The following is a 27,946-nucleotide window of genomic DNA, read 5'->3' as shown; positions in this document are numbered from 1 at the left end:
AGGATGATACTGGGAATGCTTTTAGGGTTCCAGTTGTCAGTGATGCTGGGGTGTCAGTAGTCAGCCTAGGTGTAAGAGGTCGGCTGTGGGTCCCTCTCAGCTGTGCGGCGTCTTTTTCCACCTTCACGGTCCGATGCTCCTTTCAGGTAACGCATAACGTTAACCTGGACAGCCTCATCAGTGGCATCCTGGGTTGCCGGGTTCTTCCGGATGGCTCCTGTAGAAAATACAGATCTGTCATTCCATTTGAATGGCATAAGGCCACAAACATCTACTTAAATATACAACAAATTTATATATATTACTTTGAATAATGGTCTTCAGGAACATGTCTCTAAAACATGCTTTATCCCCTACACCCGTCCAGGTTGTATTCATTGAAAGGTGATTAGAGAAGATACTCTGAAGCATTCGCCACACGGTTGTCTTTAGGTCCCTCCCACATTTGATTGCCAAAAACCGAAGCTGAAAATACAAAAAAGTGTTACAAATTACATATCTCTGAAGCTTCATACATAAATATAAAAATGTGACAGGCTGTGGATTCAGACTGTAGAATATGCAGTGTACAATCTTAAATTTTACTTTTTAGATTACCCTAAAGCATTATAAACAAAACCAGCACACTTACAAATCGTTCCTGGAGCTCTTTATCCTGCCTCATACTGTTGTCAAGCAACGCCAAATCTTCCTGGGTGTCTAGGGGGAGTAACAGACCCCCTGGCAGGGATAACTCTCCAACAGACACATTGGCACTGAAATGTTGCAGCATAGTGTCCATTTTGTTGTCCATGCTACGCACAACATCGCCAAACTCTCCAAGACGTCGCAGCATTAGGGTCTGATCTGCACCTACAGGGGTTCACAGAATAAAAGAATAAAGCAGTCAGTCCTGGTCCCTCAACTACTAAACTATGACATTTACATCTAGGTCTACTACATGTACAGGTGGCCCCAGTGGGAATTAAACCAACAACCACAGGTGTTGTTTGCAAGTTGTACCTGATTGCCCAGTACGAGCAAACGTCGTCAACATAGTCCCAATTTGCTTCACCTGCTCTTGAAGTGAGCCGCTGCCATCCGAAGCTACAAAATGAAAGGCATTTGGAAATTTTGGACCTATATCACAGTCAAAAAAGTCAAATTTAAGAAAGAGTGCATGTTCTCACCTGCTCGTGCATTGCCTTCCCTCAGGGCTTGGATCTCCTCCCTCAGGGCTTGGTTCTCCTCCCTCAGGGCTTGGATCTCATCCTGGGGTCTCTGGAAATCTACATAAAAAAAAAAAAAAGAATAATAAATTATAATTATAATAATAATAATATAATATATATATATATAAATAAAACAACTAAAAGGCACGATTTTCCATACTGTTAAAATGTGTACATACCTCCAGCGTTTTCACCCTTATGCTGCCAGGGTAAATTTGCTGCTGGGGGTGTAAAGCTTAGTACTTGACGAGCTGGGGGAGCAAACATAACAGCTTTAATTTCACTGCAGAAATTGCATATTCAGTAATGAAACAATAATTGAACTGTGCAAAGCTAATGGAATGTACAACACACCTCGACACCTTTCATCCAGAAACGGCTGGGGAGAGTAACCCATCAAGTGTCCTAATGAAAAACAGATTATGGATCAAAGGATTCCTCATCTTAAATACAAGCAATAGTTTCAAAGACAAAAAACATCACTTACTTGTACTCAAACTCTTGGGTCTGTGAAGTGGAGTCTGGGTTACTGGGGAGAAACCTGGTTCAGAGAAAGAGGAAACAGAAATTTGAAAATCTAACAACGTGTATAGTTTAGTGGCAGATCTCAAATCAAGCATCACAGCAATACATACTACATACCAACGCTGAAGTCTACAGATGGCTCAACATTTTCGGAAATTGATGCAACTTCTGGAGCATCGGGCAGCACTGAAACAGTGTTACTCGGAACAATGTTTTCACAGCTCAAAAGAGGTTGCCGAAACGACAGCACTGCTGGTGCATCTGGAAGACTAGACTCCTCTTCATCAGAAGAGGCTTGGGGTCTGTACTTGGAATTTGATATTCTCTTTCGCTTTCCCTTCTTGTCATCGTCTGTCGTTTCAATGCTGGAACCTGTTTGGAAGCGCACCAAATATCTCTTCGCCTCTTGCCAAGATTCTAGAACAGGGAATAATGAATGAAAGAGTCAGTTATCCACCATAAACTGACAAAGCAATTACACAGATGAAATGCAGGAAAAACAAATGCACAAGTCAGATCCATTTACCTGCTCCCTTCATGAACTTAAAGTTATGTTTCTCCCAGGTGCTGTGTGGAGGCGTGCAGCGGATGGCTAAATTGTTGCCTTTTTCTTTTTTGCGGAGGTTGAATGGGGGCCAATAGCACATGCCCTCACTGAGCCACACTTGCGGAACCACTGCAAATGGCAGATCCTCCTCATCAATAAACTGAACAATGGCAAACAGCATCTAAAATAGAAGAAAAATTAGCATAAAGTCTACATTTTTATTAATTTTCAGGCAAAATCAATAACATTACAATTCTCACCCCTTCAAAAAAGCAGTAATTTTTTATGAGTGGATCAACGGAAAACCAGCCTTTCCATCCGGACAAGGAAGAAGATAATATTTCTTCTGCACATTTGCTGTATGCGTAAAGCGGAGTGTATCTGATAGGCCCGATAAATGAAAAATGCCTAGCTTGGAGGATTCCACAGGGTAAGTAAAGAAATCGACCATGTTCCGGAACCTCTTGTAGATGACAAAAGTGTTGTCCATTTCATCAACGACGACATTCTGTATAACAACTATGTCCTTATTTTCCAACAGGACACAATTGTCTCCCTCTGAACGTTTCACAACAAAGTCTTGAAAGTAACACTCCTCATACTGCTTTTTCACAGAAAGACCGTTGAGGAGTGGTCCATGGTTGTGCTCTCTCAAGGACCTTGTTTTGGAAATGTTTGTTCTTCTGTGCTGACTTCTCTCCGACAATCGGCGAACAACCTGCTCCAATGGTTGTGTAGGCTTGCGCAACAGTTTCTTCAGGCGCCCAAGGAAGTTTTCAAATGGGAAGCATGAGATGTTATCAAGGACACCATACTTTTTGGCATCTTGGCTGAGGTGCACTAATCCATGCATGTTGTATGTCACATGTTCTTTCCCATAAAGCTTGCTGCAGTGATCAACAAAGAGAACCAATATTCTGTGTGCATAGTCTGCTAGGTCAGCACACAGGGACACATTCAGTAGGATGGTGATGCCAACTGAAAGCAGCATGAAGTTGTTGTACACTTGAATTGGTACAAGGCCTTTTAAGCTGACTGGTCCAGTGTACAAGAGGAACTGCCTGAATTCTGTAGCTTTCCAACGCTCAACATCTTCCATGGATCGTTGCTTCCTGTTGAACTCGCACGGAACATGAGGTGTGAAGGTCAGAAGTACTCTGGAGAGCTCTTTTACCATGCTGGGCGAAAATCTTGTCAGCCGCCGTCCCTTTAGCCAAAGATGCAACAACTTTCTTGTCACTCCAAGGCATACCAGATGCATATAATCCAGTGGGAACTGGGTGACCAAACCAACAGACAACGATGCCAATGGCGTTTCTCCACACTGATGACTGTCATCAGAAAGTTCGTCACGGACTGCATTGTCTAATCTTAGAGTAGCATCTGTTTGAGGAAAGGTCATCCTGTTCTCATAGTGGACCCCCTTTTGAACACACTTGTCACACCCATAATATCCACTGTGACCTTTCACATTTCTAACAAGTGCACGAGCAGGGGCGTCACAGATGAATGTTGATATTTTGAAAGGAAGTGCTCTCCCTTCAAACAGAACTCCTTCCGCTTCAAGTCGCTGTGCCTCTTCAACAAAAGGATTCAAAAAGTGAAGGCTGGTTGGCTTCTTCTTCCCATAATAGAGACCAATGACAAATGGAAGTTTGTTTTGCTGGACATTACTCACGTATTGCTCAATTAAACCAAGAACTGGCCAGAACTGGGCATTTGAGCTTTTGAAAAGTGGAAGTCCATCAACATTAACTTGCATTGAAACTGACGTCAACTTCTGCAATTCAGGAGACACTAACAACTGCAATAGTACTCCACTTTCAATTCCAGAGTGATGGTACACACCACCTGAGAGTTCTGTTGTTTTAACACAAGTCACTGTTCTCAGAAGGGTTCTTGGGTCTTTAGGAAGGGTTGGATGATCCTTGGACAAAATGGTTAAAAGCTTACCAAGTGCCACATGGGGGATCATGTTGTCAATAGCCCACCCTGCCAGTTGTGTCCTTAGGCAATCATCTTCACTATCTTCTGTGCTTGAGGAAAATTCACCAGATTCATATACCTCATCAACAGTTATTTCCTGTGCTTCAGGGGTTACTGTTTGTCCATGGCTTGTTGTGGCCATTCCATGTTCATTAACAGGAGGATTTACTTGGTCAAAGTCCGGAATAACAGCAAGTAGAGCATTGTTTGCAGCTGCAATTTCCTGTTTGTCCCTCTCAACTCCTTTCAATATTCGTCTCCTTTTAGCCCAGTAACTAGACATTGTGACTAACAATGCATTTACCTTAAAAGCCGAAACGATTGTCCAAAAGTAGGTCTCTTGGGTGAAGATAACCGTTTATGCTCTGGTCAAGGTATCTGCAAAACAATGTGAACAAAACCGCATTGTTAACGTTATATACAGAATATACAGTAGCTATGCTGTGGGGGGGGGAAACTGGTCAGGCAAATGTGGAACAGTAAAATGTATTAATTCAGTGTAGTGATTCAAGTAAACTACATTGTCCTCAAAAATAAAAAGTACAGCAGTTCAGATAAATAACTCAAGAAGAACAGTAGCAACACCGCACGTTAGCTAACACTTGCTAGCCACTATAACTACATTGTGAACTGACCTAGCAGCATGCTTGTTCGGCCTAACAGAATGATGTATATAGGTTATTTAAATGATTTTGTTTTGTTAGAAAACACCAAAAGTTATACTTAGTCTTTCTAGGTGTAAAGCGTTGGCTACCTACTGTAGCTAGTTACATTTCTAACATGTACTAGCAACATTGCTTAACCTCAGTGTGTAACATTTCTCTAAGGCAAAACAGCGCGTGTTAGCTAACACTTGCTAGCCACTCTTGCTACTGGACAAGCAGCATGTTATTTTTTCTGTGCTTCAGGGGTTACTGTTTGTCCATGGCTTGTTGTAGCCATTCCATGTTCATTAACAGGAGGATTTACTTGGTCAAAGTCCGGAATAACAGCAAGTAGAGCATCGTTTGCAGCTGCAATTTCCTGTTTGTCCATCTCAACTCCTTTCAATATTCTTCTCCTTTTAGCCCAGTAACTAGACATTGTGACTAACAATGCATTTACCTTAAAAGCCGAAACGATTGTCCAAAAGTAGGTCTCTTGGGTGAAGATAACCGTTTATGCTCTGGTCAAGGTATCTGCAAAACAATGTGAACAAAACCGCATTGTTAACGTTATATACAGAATATACAGTAGCTATGCTGTGGGGGGGGGAAACTGGTCAGGCAAATGTGGAACAGTAAAATGTATTAATTCAGTGTAGTGATTCAAGTAAACTACATTGTCCTCAAAAATAAAAAGTACAGCAGTTCAGATAAATAACTCAAGAAGAACAGTAGCAACACCGCACGTTAGCTAACACTTGCTAGCCACTATAACTACATTGTGAACTGACCTAGCAGCATGCTTGTTCGGCCTAACAGAATGATGTATATAGGTTATTTAAATGATTTTGTTTTGTTAGAAAACACCAAAAGTTATACTTAGTCTTTCTAGGTGTAAAGCGTTGGCTACCTACTGTAGCTAGTTACATTTCTAACATGTACTAGCAACATTGCTTAACCTCAGTGTGTAACATTTCTCTAAGGCAAAACAGCGCGTGTTAGCTAACACTTGCTAGCCACTCTTGCTACTGGACAAGCAGCATGTTATTTTTTCTGTGCTTCAGGGGTTACTGTTTGTCCATGGCTTGTTGTAGCCATTCCATGTTCATTAACAGGAGGATTTACTTGGTCAAAGTCCGGAATAACAGCAAGTAGAGCATCGTTTGCAGCTGCAATTTCCTGTTTGTCCATCTCAACTCCTTTCAATATTCTTCTCCTTTTAGCCCAGTAACTAGACATTGTGACTAACAATGCATTTACCTTAAAAGCCGAAACGATTGTCCAACAGTAGGTCTCTTGGGTGAAGATAACCGTTTATGCTCTAGTCAAGGTATCTGCAAAAAAATTTGAACAAAACCGCATTGTTAACGTTATATACAGAATATACAGTAGCTATGCTGTGGGGGAAAAACCTGGTCAGGCAAATGTGGAACAGTAAAATGTATTCATTCAGTGTAGTGATTCAAGTAAACTACATTGTCCTCAAACATAAAAAGTACAGCAGTTCAGATAAATAACTCAAGAAGAACAGTAGCAACACCGCACGTTAGCTAACACTTGCTAGCCACTGTAACTACATTGTGAACTGACCTAGCAGCATGCTTGTTCGGACTAACAAAATCATTTAAATAACCTATATACATCATTCTGTTTTGTTAGAAAACACCAAAAGTTATACTTAGTCTTTCTAGGTGTAAAGCTTTAGCTACCTACTGTAGCTAGTTACATTTCTAACATGTACTAGTAACATTTCTCTACGGCAAAACAGCGCGTGTTAGCTAACACTTGCTAGCCACTCTTGCTACTGGACAAGCAGCATGTAATTTTTTTCTAAGAAAACACCAAACGTTAAACTTAAGTCTTTCTAGATGTAAAGCTTTGGCTAACTTACCTACAGTAGCTAGATACATTTCAACATGACTGAACTCAGTGTGTAAAAAAGGCAAAACAGCACGTGTTAGCTAACACTGGATTGTGCACTACACTGGCAGCGTGCGTGTCGGAACAAACAAATTAAAAACAACCTACTGGTATATACATCATTCTGTTTAGTTAGAAAACAACAAGTTATTCTGATCACTCTTTGTCGTAAAGATTTCGCTATCTACTGCTGGGTCTACATTACCACATAAGGGGCAGAATTGTCCATACAAGAAGTTCAGGGACTTGTTACGTATTCGACCAAAACTAACTTAAAACACATACTGTACTCACACTCGTATAAACATATGTATCTTAGTTTCTTCCAGGCATTGAGTTTTTTTTCCCCTTCTTCTATGTAGCTTCTTCAGAAAGTTAATAGTAACATTAACAATAGGCAACTATGTAAACAAGCCTACTTTAGCTTGACCAACGTTAGTTGGGCAAGAAAATAGATGACTAAGATAAACTAAAAACTATGTAAAAAAATGAACATAATATTGCGTTACACAAAAAGGAAACATGTACTTACTTAAACGCTCGTAGTCGATGAAATTTTCTGATCTTCTCTCTTCAAATACTAAAACCGTGTGATGAGTGGACGGCCGCTGTTGGTGAATCTGTTTCATGTGAACTCACGCAGGGTAACTTCTTCCGGTTTGTCTTCCGTCTTTTTTAGGTATACTGCCCCTCTCGGCCGGTGGAGGTACTTCTCTTTTTGTTTTTATTTAAATTAGTACATTTATAGACAAGTACAATACAAAAAGTACAATGAGAGAAAAATAAAAATAATAAAGCATTGTGGTACAGTTCCGAATATGTAGAACAAAGAATAACAACAACAAATGTAACACTGTATATAAAATAAATAATAAAAATAAGAATTCTGAGATAGAAAATACTTTATAATATTAAGGCAGTCACATGAAATTGAAAAGCTTTCAGGTTTCTGTTTTTGTAAGCTTTTTGTTTTGCGACCTCATGTTTGAAAGGGTTTCAAAGTATATTGTAAAAATCAGCTTTATAAGAGGTAATATTAGAGGGCTTCTTTTGAGTTATTCTTGCTTTATGAATGTAGAATTTTTCCAAAATAATTAAATAATTAATAATATATTTTTGTTTTTCAGAAAAATATGGGTTTTGAAAAAGTAAAATGTCATGAAGTTCTAAGTTCAAATTTTTTTTTATGTCTATTTTAAAGTCAGTCCAAAAAGAAATAGAAAAAGGGCAATACAAAAATAAAAGTGTTCAATATCCTAAAATTAACTTTCAAACTTTCTTAACCCTCCTATTATGCTAAAAAAGAAAAGAAAAAAGTATTACATCCATTATGGGTCAAATTGACCAACACTGTTTAAACACACTCGACATGCAAATAATCAAGTGAAAATTTAAATGTAATTTCCTAAACCTAACCTTATCATGGAATCAAGAGTCAAGAATCTGTTATAAACCCTAATGGCTTTGGAGCAAAAAAAAACTAATATTTGATATAATTCACATATAGGCTATTATGATTTTATAATCGCTTCAAATGTGAGAACTAGTTAAAATGCTGTCAGTTCCACTCTATTTCCCAACAAGCCAAACCAACGTGGCTGGTCGATTTTGAGAGTAGAAATCCTTGTATTTCAAAGCGGCTTGCCGCCAGCCGGCCGCGGTCCATTAGGCGGAGGCAACCGCCAGAGAAAATGAAGCCGGCGGCCCGCCGGCTAGTCGGCCGCGGCATCTCGCAAGAAATGGGAGTGACGTATTCGGCGGCAAACGTTTCATCACCGCCAGCGGGACGCACCTATAGCCGACAGCTTAGAGCCGGCGGCAAAAAGAAGCCGTGCCGATATTTTTTGCTATCTGGGACAATACAATGTGCAATATAACATGAGGGAATTGAGGAGCCTTGAGGAAATACAAATCTTCAAAAACTCCTTTTAAAATGAGACAAGTTGGCGAAACCTTGTGGGAAAAAAGCCCCACCTTTACTCAAAATGTGAGTGGGAAAGTTAAGATAATGGACCTGAAACTTTTGGGGGCGGTGATTCAGGGGAGGGACAAAGGGGCAGACGTGTCCATGCATCCCGCCTTTTCTGCCCAATTAAATGCCTTCTAACCATTCACAGCCAATCAGAGGGAGCTTATCCAGACCTTTGAAATTACCATGAGGTTCAAATAAATACCCAGTGCAGATCCACTGAGAGCCGAACATTCCCGAGCAGCAGATTCTGACTTAAACACCCACAAGCAGAGCGCCTTATTGTCATGGTAATAAGATGATGTAAGCCAGAGAACTGTGGTAAACGCCCCCAATCAATACGATAAAATTGGCATCAAACTTTTGTTTAGCTTTATTGACTTTATTGATCGTCTCGATGGCACATCACGCACGCAAACAAGTTCTCCAGATGGCAACAGACAGTGAGGAAGAATTCGCCTTTTCCTCAGAGTCAGAAGACGACGAAGGGGATGAAGACCTGCATTTTGAGGACACGTTTTCTGACGAGTAAGCCATTTATTATATTAAAAAGCCATTTATTACATCATATTACGTATTTGCACCATGCAGAAAGTAATTAACCCTAAAATGTCCTCTCTTGCATTTGTTTATAGTTTAAATATAGGCCTATTAATTGGATCACTTACAAATCAAAACTTAAATGTTTCGAGAAATAAATACATTTTCTGGCCCCTGCATTTCTGTTTATTTTGTAAATATATAACGAATATGCATAAGTTACATTTACTTTTCACAATACAGATTGTTTCAAAGCAGCTTCCCATAAGCAGGAAGCCAATAGTGTCATTATACAGCTCGAGTTAGTTCAGTTCATTAACTGTAAAATATATTAGTTGTACATACACACTGTTAGACATTTCTGTAATTTGTACAGTTATTTACTATATATCACCCAGTATAATACTGTAAATTCTCTTTACAGTAAATAACTGCAATTCCCGTTGCATCATGGGTATTTTCTATGACGTCAAACACCAAATACAGTGATTTCCTGTATTTTTAAAAAATAAAGTATAATACTGTATTTACCACAACGGCCTCTTTGGCACAATTGGGATCGACAGGATTTGCTTTAGATTTAAATTAGGAAACATCAGTGCAGCGTTGAAAGTTTCACCCGAGGAGAGAGCTCACGGTTCCAGAGAACATATGAGCTGTGTCCGGACACCCTGCGAAGATTTTTTCATCCCCCGTGAGAACGGCAAACAAGCAAGGTAAGTGTGATTTGTACTAGCCGCGGTTGTCTGCACCCCAATTTTTGCTTGTCAGCATTGGTGCTAAAAACTGAGGTAAACCTAACGTTTTATTTAAAAAAAAAAAAAGTAACTTAGTTTATTGAATTAGATTAGGAACCCGTGCAGCGTTGTAAGTTTTGCCCGAGGAGAGAGCTCACAGTCCGGACAACATACTTTACAGAACGTTAGGTTATCATTTGCTTAAACTTTGCTGCTAAAAACTGAGGTAAACCTAACGTTTTATTTAAAAAAAATGAGTTTATTGAATTCATGGGCGTCGGAAGCAAAAAAAAATGTGGGTGGGTCCTCAGAAATTTTTACTGGAGTAGATGCCAATTACATTAAGTACAAATATACAGCTTTACTTGGTAAACGTATAGGTCGGAAAGAGACATTTATGTAAATCAATCGCCATTTCATTGAGAGCGACAGTAGTGTAGGGGTAAGACGCACGGCATCTAGTTTTGACACAAATCGACCCGCGGTTCGAGTCCGGCTTTCGCCGAAATCAATCTTCTCCGTTTTCCCATCACATATCAAATCGGAAAGGCATTTATTTTCAATACAAATTAAGAAAATATTAGAAAAGTGGAAATAAAGCGTCTAATATGTGTTTAATAATAAGTGTTTATCGATTAGGATTAGGTAAACAGACATGTGCTGAATGTTAGAGACGATAAAAGTGAGTGGGTCCATTGATCGTAAAAAGTGGGTGGGTCTTGTCCCACCTACATACAATGGTTCCGACGCCCATGATTGAATTATATATATATTATTATTATATATATATTATATAATTAGATTAGGAACCAGTGCAGCGAGCGTCGTAAGTTTTGCCCGAGGAGAGAGCTCACGGCCCGGACAACATACTTTACATAACGTTAGGTTATCATTTGCTTCAGCTTTTGGTACTAAAACTGAGGTAACGTAAACCTAACGTTTTATTTTTAAAAAGACTTAACGTTAGTGAGTTTATTGAATTAACTTTACCAATACAATGAAGATTTTGTTTATCGAGCATATTAAGCGTACATTAGGACGACGCTAGTTAGTAAATTAACGTTGGCCACTAACGTTGCAAAAATAACGTCGTTAACAAGCAACGTTTACATTTGGATTGACATTATTTATTTTACATTTTAGATAAGAATACCAGGAGCCTGCCTGTGCTGTGCGACACTGGAACTCATACAACGGTAAGTAACGTTACCCCTCTTTGTTTCTCCACATATTCCTGTTAATTCAAAGTTTTTCTTGTATGTTTTAGTCGGGTCTGTTTAACTGAATCACAAAATTATTTATTTTTTTCACCTTTTTTTAGCTGTAACTAGCCATGTACCATGTTTTTTCATAAATTATATTATACTAAAATAATCCAAAACTGTGTTTGTCCAGGACTGACAGAATATAATTTTATTTTCTGGAATTTAAGCAGTCCTGGACAATTTTTGGATGATTTTGGCAGATTAAATATAATTTATGAAAAAAAACATGGCAAAACTTTAGAATAATGTTGTTCAAGTGCAAACCTGAATACATTTCTGAACACAAAAGAAGATGAAGAATGTTGTAACCTAACAGATTGAGGCACCATTCACTTCTATAGTAATTTTTTCCTACTATGGAAGTGAATGGTGCCTCAAAATTGTCTGGTTACAAACATTCTTTAAAAGGTTTAGAACAACTGGGCGAGTAAATGACAGAATTTACTCTTTTTTTTTTTTTTGGTGAACTATCCGTTTAATGACGGACCATTATTCTAAAGTGTTACCAAAAACATTTAAAGCAAAGGCACTAAGGGTGATGAAATTTAAAATATCTTTATTCTCTTAATTTTCTCTTGCTTTAAGTTTTTTTTTCGTGAGGAAAAACCCAGAGGAGGGAACAAGATGCACCACCAAAACCGGAGTGAGTCGGAAGACCAGGGAAGTTGTTAACAGGAAGACAACTGTAATCAACAACAGAGTGTCATCCTTCCATCGCCACCTAATGGAGTTTGAATATAAAAACTTGGACAAGGTGAGACACTTTTTTAATAGGATATGTAATGTACACAGACACTTACGCTGCATTCACACAGGGCGTAATGCCGGTTAGAAATTTTGTCTGACTTGAGGAAGCGCCGACTCCACGTGACAGTGACGTATGGCATCAAAGCACCGCGAGAGCAATTCGAGAGCAGTCGGCTAATACAGCCGGTGCAGTTTCTCCAGAGCGACTGCACAGACTTTGATTATGACATAGCTGTTCCACGATTGGCCAGATTCTCCGCATGACAGCGATCACATGTGTTTCGTGTTTATTCTAAAACCTTCAGTTCCTCTAATGCGCACAAATCTGTTTTTTATAACTGTTAAACCTCTTTTCATGTAGTTGCGATGTTATGATGTCATGTTTATCAAAATAAAACAGATGAAAATGTAGACCCTACTTCATTGATAGTTTAGGCTTGTATGTTAACTTTATTCTTGTACAAACACACGCTGTATTAAGCAGTGCATAAAGTATTACATGACAAAAAATGTCTCTGAAACATCTGTGTATTGACAAATATTGCATTTATTTCACTTCAGCTGATAAAGTGTGCAAACACAGTGCAAGCATCACTGCGGGAAGCAGAAAGTGTCTGACTTTACGTCGCCGTTTGCAGCTCCTCCCCGCCTGCATGCGGCTACTCTCGCCGGTTGGTTGCATCCAGTCACAGCTGATGTCCAACACACCTTTCAACTTCTGCCGCTTGCAACGTGAGTGAAGCGACGCGACGGAACCCACAATTCAGTTCAGCAACGCATGACGTCAACCATTCAAAGTAAATGAGAAGCGTTAACGCCGGTGCGAATGTAGCATTAAGTTTGAGGATACCTTACTAAAGCTAATGCAGTATACATGTAATCCATCCTTCAATAAAAGGTTACATTGTTGTTTTTGATTAAATAGTTTGTGAAATCATGTTGAGGTGATTCAGTAATATTACTTTTTTGGAGCATGTAGTTTTTGCTGCTGCTACTATTATGTACTGATAGTTTTCTTTAGTTTTTTACTCAATATCAATTTTGTTAAGCTAAATTACAGAGACACCTCTCTAATATGCAATCAGGTTCAGCATCACTACAAAGTACATTCTTCAAAATATTCATAACATTGAATCACCAGCTAAAACAAAAAAAAATAATTTCACATCTTCATGAAGGCATTGCAGGACTGGATTAGACTAGACAGCATACGTTGAGCTAGGTGTACCTCAAAGTGTTAACTGTCTATAAAATACTATTTTACCATTATGATGAATTGTAATGGGATTATTATTTTTTATTAAATTCCAACAGTGTAAAAAGTTTGTGTATACTCAAATTGTATGACTAACTTCATATCATTCTTATCTAGAGGGACTTCTTGCCATAATGGAGCAGAATCCTGGTTCCTGTTTGAAATCATCCATTGTGGAAGATGGCACAGATCGGTACAGACATGAAACTTGTGTTTGTGTTGTGTTGTGATAACTTGTTTCAGAATTAATTTGCTCTTTGCTTATATTTTATTTATGTATATGTGTATTTTGCACCAAAGTTACAGTATTCTTCAACCAACTATTTACAGTATTCTACCAACTATTTTCTGCAGAGTTTTTTAAATTGTAGCTCAAACAATAGTGTGGGGCGCTAGCAAGGTCATGGGTTCAATTCCCAGGGAAAGCAAGAACTGACAAAATGTAAAATGTGTATCTCGAATGCAATGCAAGTCGCTTTGGATAAAAGCGTCTGCCAAATGCGTAAATGTAAATAAAATGTAAAATAAGTGATATTGAATGCACTCTGATCACTTTTATACATGATTTTCTGAAAATAAGATGTGATTCGAGGATGTTTTAAAGTGAACTTTTTCCACACATTTACATGTTTAAGTTAAAGCACTTAAATGTTTTAAATAAAGAATTTTATATTTCATAATAATTGTGTCTGTTTGGATTACTTCTGTAGGATAGATTAATGTAAGAATTAATGTAATTCAGTAAATATTAATGATTGAATAGGATTAGGATTAATGCACTGTTAACCAAGGTTTACAGTAACGGTACTGTATTACAAAATTACAGTAACATGTAGTTACTGTAAACTGAAATGCGGTTATTGTACTGTAAATCTTAAATACAGTAACTTACTGGCAACAGTGTTGCCAGTAAGTTACTGTAAAATCTCTTATAAATGTCTAACAGTGCAGAACTTGTTACTTGTAAGTACTATGACAAACTCCTGTACACTCAAGAGAGTAGTGTTTTACAATTGTGTGTAGTTTGGTATGTACGTGGCTAATTAAAAAAGTAACAGTTTGTGTGAAGAGTTACTAAGCAAGAACAATTTGACAAGAGTTAAAATGGTTTTTAATTAAATGTTTGCTTTGGGCAATATGTGTGACGTTTTGCATCTTGTGTCCACGTTTTGTGTATAGAGTTTTGAGAAATGGAGACATAATTTAAGAAATTGTTTAAGCAATTTTAAAAATATGTAATGTCAAAATTTACCCTAAAATTTTCCTTAAAACAATGCAAATATAGTGTTGGTAGCACTATCGACAGAACACCAGTGTGTACTGTAAAATACTGCCTCATCAACAGAGCTCCAATATCTGATTGGGTGTAAATGTTGTCAATGTGCATAACATAAGGTTGTCGATGCCCCATCAACAGGCATAAAGCGCACCAATAATAATAAAGTGATTATGAAACACTTATGCATGCACTGTATGCCACATCGGACAACCTAAGCTAAAAAATGTTTATTAATATTTGTGCTTGTATCTTTTCTTTTCTTAGGAATGTGGTTCCTTCACATGCACCTCTCACAAGGGCGGCACACAAGCGTCGTTTAGTTTTCAACACAGTTGAGAATCTTAATGAGTAAGTGTGCATTTACCTGTCATTTTACAACTGAGAGTTTAATTTCAATTACATGCTGTGAAATGTGTGGGCAATATATCAGTTTTAGTAGTTGATAGTGCTGTTTTTTGGGCCACATTTGAGTCTTGCTGACTCGCACTCCCCTATTAGTTTTTTCAAACTATTTTTTTCAGAGAGCGCCGTGTCAAATCTGTGCAACAACACAAACAATCAGGCTGCCAGGGCACAGGCAAAGGGTCGCAAATACAGTTGGACAGATGTCAGTGTTGATGAGCTGTACCGCTACATTGGACTTGTTTTCTACATGGCCACGGTGAAGATGAGCTCCATCGTTGACTACTGGCGGCAGGACAGTCTTTTCTCTGTGCCTCTTCCTGTCACAGTTATGTCAAGGGACCGATACCGCACCATTTCATGGAATTTGCACATCAGTCACCCAGATGCAGACAAGGAAAATGACAAAAAGAGGGGCACAGCTGAACATGACCGACTGTTCAGGGTCAAGCCCCTCATGGACACTATCCGTCTTGCCTGCAAAGCCTTCTATCATCCTAGAAAACATTTAACTGTGAAGGAAAGACTGGTGGCATGCAGATCAAATGCAGGAATGACACGGTTCTTGAAACCCAAGCCAACAAAGCTGGGCTTCAAGTTTTTTGTCCTTACTGACTCGTCAAATGGATATACTGTGGACTTAAATGTGTACACGGGCAAGAACAGCTTTCCCATCGGCCATGGGCTTTCTTATAATGCTGTGATGTCTCTTCTGGACAAGAAAGTTTTGGGCTCTGGCTACCATGTGTACATGGATGATTTCTACACAAGTCCAAAGCTCTTAACAGACTTGTTCGCTATGAAGTTTGGTGCTTGTGGGACTTACAGAGACTATAGGAAGGACTTCCCACGGAGTGCATCTAATTCACTGACCAAAAAGTCCACCAGGGGATCCATCAGGTGGATTCGGGATGGGCCTCTTGTGTGTGTGAAGTGGATGGACAAACAAGAGGTGTCTGTTTGTTCCACCATCCATGCTGCTTACACAGGAGAACGTGTGCAACGAAAAGTGAGAGCACAAGAAACATGGAAGACAAAGACTTTTCCATGTCCTGCACCTGTGACCGCGTACAACCACCACATGTCGGGTGTTGACCTGTCCGATCAGCTGTTGCAGTACTACACCGCACAGCACAAAACCATGAAGTGGTACAGAAAAGTCTTTCTACACTTCTTGGATGTTGCTGCTGCCAACGCTTTCATATTACACAAGGAGCTACACGGCAACATGACGCACAAAGCATTTATGGAACAGCTTATTGCTGAGCTCTGTGGTGTGTCCCAGAAAGTAGCACCAAAACACTCCAGTAGTGGCCATGTGCCGGTTCCAGGAGCTGAGCTGACCTCAAATGTCAGAAACATTGCCACTGCTGGTCGCCGCATATGTGTGTATTGCAAATCAGTGCGTGGCAAGAAGCAGCAAACACCTTGGAAATGCCAGGAATGTGACGTTCACTTGTGTCTTCAGTTGAACAGGAACTGTTTCCAGGAATGGCACCAATTTCTGTGAGTGTGTTCAAACCTGGGTGCACAAAAAGTTGCCTTTTAATCACACACCCTTTTTTTATTAGATTTTATTGTAAATATTGTGCACTATATTTGTAAATAAACAAAACAAAAAAGTCTCCATTCTCACACATCTTTAATTTTCATATTAATAGAGCCATTAGGGAACGGCTCAATATCTATATATTTATGACCACTGGCACTGTCTTGCTACTAACTTTCTAAAAAGTACAATCTGGGCTGAATACAGTGTAGTGAGACATTTGCCTTGTAGTATAAAAAGTTGAAATAAGCACACCATGTTAGGGCATGTCCAATGTCTTCACACAGAGAGCACCTTAGATTGGGTTTTAAATATGTGATGGGAGATTGGGGCTTCATGGTAAGGCAAAGAGGAGACAAAAATCCTTACCAGTTTAAGCATCCTGTTCAGATGCTGTCAGTCACCCAGTGTACAAGAGTCTGAAAAGACAGACAAAGGAAATCTAATTATAGGTAATCCTCTTAATTCGGTGCATTTTCAGGATGTTTTTGCAGATTTTTATCAATATTACAGGGAATGGGTTAATTTCTCAGGAAAACTGTAACTGCTATACACAATAAAGAACTTCCTCAATTTCCCAGTGTACGATTTCTTAAGTTAAACAACTATTTTAATTTTCTTTCTTTTTTCAGTACAGTTCTGATTGGTCTGCTTTTTAACCAGAGGTCATCACTTAGGATGATCGTAGATGTGGTAGCTTTGCATCCGTTAGGAGTTAATGTAATAGAGGTCGATTCATGGAAGCTTTTAATAGTCTGAATACAAGCAAACACACACACATATTCACACCTAAAGACAATTTAATATCTCCAATATCCAAATTAACCAACACACTTGCCACAATGAAAAACAGAAAAGATCAAACGGGTAAACAGAACAAATCAACAATCAATACCTGGAAGAGAAAGAAATATGTGAATCACAACATTAGAAACTTGGATTAGAGGCAAAAAGCTTTTGAAATTCAGACAAAATACAAAGGTAAAATAAACAAATTAAAAAGGGAGAATTTACAGACTTCTACATGCTTTGTAAGTGGGCAAACCGGCAAAATCGGCAATGTATCAAATACTTGTTCTCCCCACTGTAATTATCATACATGATTTCAGTCAATATTACATTATCTCTGCATATACGAACCATATATGATTTCAGTCAATGACTTAAACACATTTGTGATGGAAACACTTTTATTTCAACACAACATGAAACACACTCAAATTATACTCCACATGAGTAATTTACAATTCCTGTAAATATAAAGTATTAATTCCTGTAAATTCTGTATATATCACTATATTTCAGACAAATAAAATCAGAGTTGTATACAAAAATTTCCTCACTCTTCAAAGCTTTATAATGGAAGTGATTCAAGATTTTGATGGCCATAAAAGTGCATCTATCCGTCATAAAAGTAATCCATCTGCAGGAGGTTAATAAAGGCCTTCTGAAGCGAAGCCATGCATTTTTTGTAAGAAAAATATTATAAATAAATTACAATAAAGTTTCATTTATTAACATTAGTTAAGGTCTTACAGCTCACATTACATAAACTTCTTCAACACTTCATAGTGCTAGTGCCAGTTCAACAAAAGCAGAAGAAGCAGGTTAACCTACTGTTGAAATGTTGGTTGCACTTACTGTGCTTTTATTGAAAATGTATTGAATATTGAAAATGAGAGGAGAAAAGGTTAACTTCCTGTTAATTCAACCTAAACTGTTGGTTGCACTTTATTCAAATGAATGCATTTTCCATTAATTGTTGTTTACTTGTTTGTTTATATCCATTATTAATTGATACCTGATTCCCTTACAAGAAACAACAGGAATCTAGGAAACTTCACCTGCACTGACCAGTATCCAGATATTAATTTCAGTCACACAATTTTTGGCTAAAAAGTTACTGAATCGATTTCAAGTCACTGAATCGTTTCGGATCGTATCGTTCTAAATGAACCAATATCGTCCTTGAATCGTATCAACAACCTCAAATCGTGATACGAATCAAATCGTTGTTAAAACGAATCGTTACACCCCTAATAAATATTAATGAAGTTTGACACAGGAAACGTTAAATATTAGATCTTTTTTTTTTTTTTTTTTATCATATGTACAAGTTATGGTGTGGTAGGATAGTTTTTTTTTTGTTGTCATTAGTGTTTTGTATTATTGATGTTTTATTTGTCATTTTGTGATATATTACAGTATTGTCTTTCAATAGAGTTTATAGGCTTTTCCTCATATATCCTGACTGAAATAATGTGTTTATGACAGCAAACAGTCAGAATAAAGTGAGATGATCTGCTGATGATCCTGACTGTCTTGTTGAATGAGTGTTGATAGTCTGAGGCTCATCAATATTAACAGAGCTGCTGAAAAGACTCTTTGTTTCATCTCAATAGTTCCTGGTTTCACCAAATTTATTATGATGATGTCTTTCAGATCTCCTGTAAATGGACACTTAAAGCTAATTGCATTGGTGTAATTGTTTCTTGTGTGTATGCTTTCAACTGTTTTTCTTACCATTTTTTATATTTGGAAGAATTTAAATTAAGTTATCTAAATTTCTACATATTGTAGAATGTTTTTTATTGATTAGAACTGAATTGAGTGTAATCTATGAGAATATTACCAAATAAATTAGACTATTATATTTGTCTCAAGGCAGAGGTCTAAGAGAAACAAAGCATGAGCCTGAAATCGTGAGGAATCTATGAGGTGTGTAGATGTTAGAGACTGGACTCTGGAGTTGCTTTTGCAGAAGCGCTCGGCTTTGTTAGATAATAAAGTTTCTTGGATATTCAAATATTTTCTGGCATCAGAACTTCAAGAGTGATTTTTAAAGAAGTGACAGACTCCACAACAATATTTGCCTATATTTGTGAATAATGTTAGGGTTATGAGTTGAATGAGCATCAGTTACTTTAAGATACTTTAAGACTGTTAAGGTTTAATTTCTCTCCGTCATGCCTGTGTGTAATATGTTGTTGTCATCCATCCATTAAAGATTACTACAAAAATAACTTCTTCATAAGATTACTACAAAAATAACTTCTTAGTATTTTTTTATTTTACCTTTTACTCTCAATGCACTGGCACAACATCAGAGCTCGAGGGAGCAGCAACAAGTGAATGAAAAATCAACTTGACTTTTTTTACATTTAGGGTATAAAACAGTCAGTATCTAGCCTGGGAAAACCCAGACAACTTCCGGCAAATTTAGATTTGCTCTGCAAGTAGTCTGGCAAAGACCCCATTCAAACCCATTTCTAATCCCTAGAAATCGCGGCACCAATCAGAAACGTTGGGGCGGGCTTTACACGATGACGACAGCGCAGCGACATTGAAGCAGATTTGCCGCGTCTGTTTTAAGCGATTTAAAACTTTTCTTTTTCGTTAAAACCCGAGCAAAGAACAACACTCGAAGCCTTCATATCTAAAAAAGATGTTATCGCTGTCTTACCGACTGGATTCGGCAAAAGTCTGATATACCAGCTTGGCCCTTTGGTGGCTAAACGAATGGGTTATTATTGTTAGCGAGAGCCCTCTGGTAGTGTTAATGTTTTACAAAATAGTTTTAAGTCCTTTTCAGGCGAGAATGTAGTTGTTTAAAGCTCAAATATGTGGTTTATTTATAAAGAGAGCGCCTTTTTTAAAATTTGATCTGCCGTTTTCGGAGTTGTGAGCTCCAGTGGTTCAGCGGCGCTCAATCGATCATTAAGCCCGCCGAGAGGCGCCTTTCCTCGGCCAGTCCTTCTGCCGTCTGCCGCTTGCTTTGATGTCTCTGTAGTGGTTAAACATAAGATATGATTCGTCTCGTCTTGTGTAGATCTAACGGCTGATCGTTGCTCTAATTAATCTATAATTTGTTCCCTAGGCAGATCGTTTTGTCTGAGGGCAAAGTGAAGTTTCATAACTTTATATTTTTACGATATTAAACTTTACCGTTGTTGTCTCCTAGCGCTGACTTTGACTCAATTGCTTTATTTATTGTATAGCTTCTTATACCTTTTACTTATACTTTTATAATCAATCAACATTGCTCCATTTCGCATAATTCTCGCACTTTTGATTCCGCCTATCATTTTATTTATTGCCTTGGTAAGTTGTATCGGGTTCCACTCACCAAACGATGATCCTTCTTACATTTAGTCATTTAGCAGACGCTTTTATCCAAAGCGACTTACAAATGAGAGCAAAAGAAGCAACTAGAACAGTCAAGGGCAACAGTATGCAAGCGCTGTAACAAGTCTCAGTTAATCTAGCACAGAACACACAGGACAGATTTTTTTTTTTAAAAACTTATAAATAAATTAGACAGACAGAAAATGAATAGAATGATAGGTGCTATTCTTGATTGGTCAGGTGCTGCAGGAAGAGATGTGTCTTTAGGTGTTTTTTGAAAATGGCTACAGACTCGGCCGCACGAATTGAGATAGGCAGGTCATTCCACCAGGTGGGAACGGTCCAGGAAAAGGTCAGTGAGAGCGATTTCATGCCTCTTTGGTATGGCACCACGAGGCGTCGTTCACTGGCAGAACGTAAGTTCCTGGAGGGTGTGTAAGTCTGAACGAGCGAGTTTAGGTATATTGGTGCAGAGCAAGTGGTTGCTTTGAAGGCGAGCACCAGTGCCTTGAATCTGATGCGAGCGGCTATTGGTAGCCAGTACAGACTGATGAAGAGGGGCGTGACATGCGCTCTCTTCGGTTCATTAAAGACCACCCTCGCCGCTGCATTCTGGATCAGTTGCAAGGGTTTGATAGTGCATGCCGGAAGGCCCGCTAGAAGAGCATTACAGTAGTCCAGTCTGGAGAGAACAAGAGCTTGGACCAGGAGTTGTGTGGCCTGCTCTGATAGGAAGGGTCTAATCTTCCTAATGTTGTATAATGCAAATCTGCAGGACCGGTTTGTTGCAGTGATGTGGTCAGTGAATTTTAGCTGATCATCAATCACAACTCCAAGGTTCCTGGCTGTCCTGGACGGAGATATGGTTGATGATCCTAGCTGAATGGAGAGATTGTGGTGAAGTGCTGGGTTGGCAGAGACCACAAGCAGTTCTGTCTTTGCAAGGTTGAGTTGCAGGTGATGTTCCTTCATCCAGGCTGAAATGTCTGTTAGACAGGCAGCGATACGCACACCAACCATGGGATCATCTGGTTGAAATGAGAAGTAGAGTTGAGTGTCGTCGGCATAGCAGTGATAGGAAAAGCCATGTTTCTGAATGACAGATCCCAGTGATGACATGTAGATGGAGAAGAGGAGTGGTCCAAGCATTGAGCCCTGGGGAACTCCAGTAGCTAGATGATGTGACTTAGACACTTCACCTCTCCATGACACCCAGAAGGACCTACCTGAGATGTAAGACTTGAACCACTGGAGAGCAGTTCCTGAGATGCCCATCTTCATCTTCATTCTTCTTGTGCTAATTTAATTAACACTTTATGTTCTTCCATTTGTTTCCCTGTTTCTACTGCATTTCTTCCCATATTGTGATCACTATCAGTCTCTTCACTATTTGAAATTGCCTTGATCTGCCAATGTCGTCTGCATTTTCTTTTATTGTTTGCTCCTACCGTACTCCATTCTTCATTTTTCTCGCTACCTAAGTCCATTCTTCCTGATCCACTATCAAATCCGTCACTTCCTTCTGCCATCTCCTGTCCATTCACAGTCCAGTTGTTGCCTAGAACCGCCTACAGCCACCTTCCGACCCATCCACAAGATCTGCTGCTCTGGCTCTCCCTGCTTCCTGATTCAAACAGCAGACTTCCAGTCCTGCACACACACTCCACCCACCACGGACAAGAGCTGTGTCCCAAAGTGAAGGGCGCGCACTTCGAAGGCCACATTTAAAGTGCGAATGCGTCACAGCAGCGTAACTCAAGTGTAGCCTGGCGCAACCGCTTGAACTTGAAGTAAACAAAACGTTTAGGGCATTCGTGGTAGAGCAACCTGGCAAGATAAACTGTAATTTCCCAACTTTAACTTGCATAAGTGTTATTTATTTCTCAACCATTCTCTCAAGAAGAGGAATCAGTCCATTCCCTAATTTTCGCTCTTTCTTTCTTTTTTCTTTTATCTCTCTTATTTCTGCACTTTCAAATTAGATCTGGGCGAGGCTGTTTTTTCGTCCCACTCCCGCAATAGGATCTATTCCGCACCGCACCCTCCCGCTCGCGCTTCAAATTCAGTCCGTGCTCACGCGCTATAAATTATTTTAATTCCCGACCCGACCGATCCAGCTAAATTTAGATTTCATTTCCAGAATCTCTCTTTTAAATGTCCCCTACAGAAAGAGAGAGAGAGAGAGAGAGAGACTGGGGATAATAGAAGTAAAAGGCTATGTTGGCCAAGCAATCATTTATTTATTTTTTCTTATCATAGCCTACTGTACACCGTAGCTAAAATATGTCACAGACAAAAATAGGCTAAATCAAATACGACATCTGTCACTCAAAACTATAAGTGAAAATGCAAATAAACGAAAACTGCTGACTTTACTGCAAAATAAAGTATTTTATATGAATGAATGAATAAATGAATGTCGCTCACTGACGACGGTCCATTATACCGAAAGTCTCCTCCAAAGGCTGAATGTAAAGTCGTGGCCGGGATGCACAGAACAATTTCTCTATATTATTATTGTGTTTTTTTTTATGCAAGTTATTTGTAAATTAAGTAATTGCTGTCTATTGTTCATTTTCGTTAACTTGAAATGTGTAGGCTAAATAAAAGAGAAGTGGTTGTTATGTACATTCTGTTTATTTTTGTAATGCAAGTTATAATTTGTATACAATTAACAAATTCATATGTTCATGCATATATTTTCTTGTCATGTAAATTAAAATGTGTAAATGAAAATAAATTGGTCTATACATTACTTAAAGTACTTTTTACAAATACTCAAAGGCCTACAATAAAAATCAGAAACAACAGAAATTTAAATTAACAGCTGAAACAGAAGAACACATTTCTACACTTTCATTGAGCTGAGCGGGAGACGCTGGTGGAGCTGGACCGGGATGGTAATGCACAATAGAAACCCTGGTAAGGCCTGTGCCAGCGGGACATCATCTTCATCTGGGATGAGTGCATATTTCCACTGTCCGCAGGTTTGCGGTGCTGAATCGGTCGACGGCTGGCATGGCATGTCATAAAAAGTAGCTACAATTGCATCTGAGATGATGTGAGTTGAATAAAAATAAGTAAATAAAGACTTGGACGTAAATATATAAATGTTTAAAATATATTGTAACAGTTACATTTTACATAATAAATAAACAATAGTTGCAACTTAACGATTAAATATTTAACCATATACAGATTTACGTGCTTATGGTCTGGTCTCCCATCATCGCAGGCTTTGAAGCATGTCAAAATCCAATAAAACTCATAAAAAGCAAACAATAAATAAATAAATTCTGCTCCATTTCTCTTTTTAAAATCTCCTCACGAACGTCCGCTGTCAGTCACACATCTGCTACAGCCCATTCAACCACGCTTGGTTCAGTGTTGCCAAGTCTGAAATTGGGAAGCATTTACTGTTCAATTCAAGTCAAGTCAACTTTATTTATATAGCGCTTTTAACAATGTAGATTGTTTCAAAGCAGCTTTACAGTGTTAAACAGGAAAATAATGCAGCATAATTTTATTCAGCTGTATAGCCATTCTGGAAAAAACGCTGATGACATCAGTTCATTTCAATTATCATACAGTGACAGTGTGGGCTTTAGATCAATAATTAGATCAGTAATTTAGTTTAAATGGTTAATTTAGTTTATTAATTAGATTTATTTCGATGTTTAGTTGAAAAATTTAGTGTCCCCAACTGAGCACGCCAAGCCAGAGGCAACAGTGGCAAGGAAACCTAAACCCCATTAGGTGACCTAATGGAGAAAAATAAACCTTGGGAGAAACCAGGCTCAGTCGGGGTGCCAGTTCTCCTCTGGCCAATTAACAAACAGCGTATTATTATTATTATTATTATTATTATTATTATTATTCTGGCAGCTTTACAGCTCAGAGGTCATAACAGATCGGAATATTCGAGGGACCGGGGGCAACATGCTGGAGACGGGTTTATTGAGGATGATGTTGATTAAATAATTATTAAAGTTCAATATTCGAATGATCAGAAGCAACACGCTGGAGACGGGTTTATTGAGGATGACATATCGATTTAAGTATTATTTAATTGTAATATTCGAAAAATCAGAGTCAACACGCCGGAGACGGGTTTATTGAGATGCCGTGTCGATGAGGCATTTGCAGGGGGAGTCTAATCACGGTCTCTGCAGACACTTCAGGGTCATGTGTTGGTCTTCTCTGGGCGCAGGTCCACCATCTGAACTGGATACGGCCCGGATCCAGCTGACTGCAGTAAACCTCGGGATAAAACAGAGAAACTATCATAAACGTAGATGCCATTCTTCTGATGATATAACGAGTACATCAGGTGTTATGGGAAGTGTTCCCGGTTGATGTGGGTTGTTTTGTTTGTAGCCTATAGTCCACAGGTGTAAGTTGTCTTTACTTTAGCAATATTTGTACTGGGCGCCACCCGCGTTTTGGCATATGCTGGCCCATTTTGGCCGTGATTCCGCTACTTTTGATTAGCAATTGGAGGGGTTTTGTTGTGCAGACCTGGCAACCCTGTCCCTCGGTTCGAAGGCATGGCCTGGTCTGGCCTTCGAAGTGCGCACCCTTCACTTTGGGACACAGCTAAGGAGTGCTTCTTCTTCTTCTTCTTTCCGTTTAATGGCCGCTCACTCCTTAGGAGTATTACTGCCACCTACTGTGTACCTTGCGCATATGAGTAATGGATCTGAATTGTGCCAAAAAAAAAAAAAAAAACGGTAAACCCTTTCCAGAAACCCTTTTAACACCCCAGAGGATCCGAGCCCAAGCTTCAGCTGACATTGAGCTCCTCAACCTCCAGGATGTTCAGAGCAACTTGCTCCTCCTTCTCAGGCTCTAGATCCTGTGATCTAGTCCTGTACGCTCTAAAAATGTCATCACCTCCTTAAGCCTCTTTATATCACTCAAACCCTTTCCCAATAAGTCCATGATACTCACTGGCCTATTCTTTATATTACTAAAGAGACCACTACGCTGTTCTTCATATTTACTACACTTAAAACTTCTTAACCCGCATCGGATCGTGGACGGGGGGGTTGACGGAAGTGGGGGGGTGTGTACTTTTATTTACTTTTGTTTTATACAAAATATTCAATCAACTATCACAAACTATGCATCATTTGAAAGCTAAAACACTCAAGATTCATGTTCTGAACTTGTTTTTGCAATAAATACACCAGAGAGGAAAGGGTTAAATGAAATGCTAAAGGACCGTCCATGTAAACATTAGCATAATATCAGCGTTACTCATCTTTCATCTCCTGTCGTTCAGATCAGATCGGACGAATCCAATAAACACCCGCATACATCTCTGTGTAAGAGTCCATTCTTCAAAATGCATCCCACTTTTTAATCCAAAACAACGAAAAAATAGGGCAAAAACTAAAAATCCTCCGTTGTTTGCAAGAGAGTTTTGAGTTAGTGTGATCAATCATGTCCATTTTCAATGAAATATCGATTCTATTCCGTGTCTGGCAAACTCCCCCTGCTAGAATAGCTTCTCCCACGTGCAATGGTTCAACCCAGAGCCATAGAGAGAGAGAGTTGCGACAACGGAAGTTCAAAACGCTTGATAGTCACGTGATTCATGTAGACCTCGAATAGTTCCAGGAAGTGCTTTGACGGGCAATTCAAATTGATAGTCACAGTGACAGAACTGCGCTTTTTGGTAATTAATAGTCAATAAATGCATTGATTTTCAATAATTTTATTACACATCGACATGTGTATGTAGCATGAGTATGTAGTTACAGCGATGTTGTTTTTAAAATATATATTTTTTAATGATGAATAATCTACACAAGCAGGCTTTAAAGGGGTCATAGAATGGTACATGCACTTTTACAAGTTGATTATACGGAAATGTGTGTTGGCAGTGCCTGTACACAACCATCCTATAATGATAAAAATACATCCAGTGTTTTTTTTTTAATATCCTTATATATTTTCCCCTGTCTCAAATCAAGCCGTCTGACCGTGTGACGTTACACGGTGTACGCCCCTCCTAAGATTGTTGATTGACAGCAGCGTTTCAACACAGACCCGCCCTGAGCGAGCTGTCATCAATCCGCCATTGTTGATACGCTGGAGCAGAATGGTGTGGTTGGAGCGATTGTGGTGTTGTGTTTTATTAACCTTTATATTAATCTTTGCAAATCGCTTGCACGCTTTACGATGAAAGAGGCTTAAGTTTACAGGGTAAGTTACATTACGGCATGCTTTCTGTGTATGACGTTCTCAATATAATTCATAATCCCACGTTTATAATGAACAACGCGTTATGTTTGTTATTACAAACTGTGTACTCGGGTGATGAAGTTAACGTGGTAACACTACACTAAGCTTACTTTTGTACATGGTTTATAACGGTGTCTGTTACTGATTAAGAAGTAATGTAAAAAAAAAAATCTTATAACATAACATCAATCTGTCAATGAACTAACACATCAGTAAACGCAACTACACTACTCTGCCAGTACAAAGATAGATCAAAGTAACATGACGTTAACCAACCATTCAGAAACGTCCTGTTCGAACTTCGATGGGTTCGTCATCTGTTCCTGGTCGGACTCCGGTTCAAATTGATAAGGTTGCTCAGATGTGTCCTCAGAGACTCCCGTTGCCATTATTTCTCGAAAATATACCCTCAAATGTTGTCAAGGCAACACTCCACGTGTGTTGTGGTGTTGTGTCGGGTCGAACCGAACGCCCCACAGAGCAGAGGGGGCGGGGTGAGCAAAGCTCATTATCATTTAAAGTCACATACACTGAAATGACTTGCTGAAAACTGAGTTGGTTTTGACCAGGTAAAATGAGTGTTTTCTTACAATACTAATGAGAATTTTTAATTAAAGTATATTACAAACTTTTCATTTAGACACTAAAGAATCATATTAACTTGTACAAAAATGTCATTCTATGACCCCTTTAATGTACAAGTTATTTTGATTAAAATGTGCTGATCATTTAAAATCTTACTGATTAAACGTCTTACCTTTTAAAAGTGCATCACAAACGGTCTGTTCTGCTGTTCTCTATGGCGCGGCTGCTACTTCCGGGAACTATTGAGAGTCTCCGCGAGCCGCCATTGCTGTAAAAAAAAACGTTCCATTGGAGTCTATGGAGTTGTCGCAACTCTCTCTCTATAGCCGCGTTTCCACCGCAGGAACTTTACCCCGGAACCAGGAACTTTGGGGGGGAACTCGGTGTGTTTCGACCGCAGGAACCAGGGTC

The 27,946-nt window shown here is 38.9% G+C and overlaps 1 protein-coding gene across 2 annotated transcripts; it reads right to left on the bottom strand.

The window, feature by feature from the left end:
- Positions 1-52: 52 nt before the first annotated feature.
- On the bottom strand, positions 53-7,468 carry LOC307121907 (uncharacterized protein). Of its 2 annotated transcripts, XM_079809691.1 has the most exons (14): positions 7,366-7,468; positions 6,174-6,247; positions 5,374-5,447; positions 4,574-4,647; positions 2,263-2,464; positions 1,854-2,153; positions 1,699-1,752; positions 1,566-1,616; positions 1,391-1,462; positions 1,170-1,268; positions 1,003-1,086; positions 632-852; positions 306-465; positions 53-217 (listed from the first exon to the last, which is right to left on the bottom strand). In XM_079809691.1, the coding sequence occupies exons 5-14, from the start codon at positions 2,462-2,464 to the stop codon at positions 66-68; spliced, it is 1,395 nt and encodes a 464-aa protein (XP_079665817.1). In that variant the 5' UTR covers positions 4,574-4,647; positions 5,374-5,447; positions 6,174-6,247; positions 7,366-7,468; the 3' UTR covers positions 53-65. The 2 variants fall into 2 exon arrangements, with proteins under 2 accessions (XP_079665817.1, XP_079665816.1); XM_079809690.1 differs by lacking the exons at positions 53-217; positions 306-465; positions 632-852; ... (4 more) ...; positions 1,699-1,752; positions 1,854-2,153 and having other exon boundaries at positions 2,354-4,647.
- Positions 7,469-27,946: the final 20,478 nt, after the last annotated feature.

This window comes from Gobio gobio, assembly GCF_949357685.1.
Source record: "Gobio gobio genome assembly, chromosome: 25".
Classification (NCBI taxonomy): domain Eukaryota; kingdom Metazoa; phylum Chordata; class Actinopteri; order Cypriniformes; family Gobionidae; genus Gobio; species Gobio gobio.
Note: the sequence above shows the minus strand (reverse complement) of the source record. Positions and strands in the feature narration are given on the sequence as shown.

Bases quoted from the DNA above. Each gene is read 5' to 3' on its own strand.
- LOC307121907 (XM_079809690.1), bottom strand. From the start codon at position 4,552: ATGTCTAGTTACTGGGCTAAAAGGAGACGAATATTGAAAGGAGTTGAG.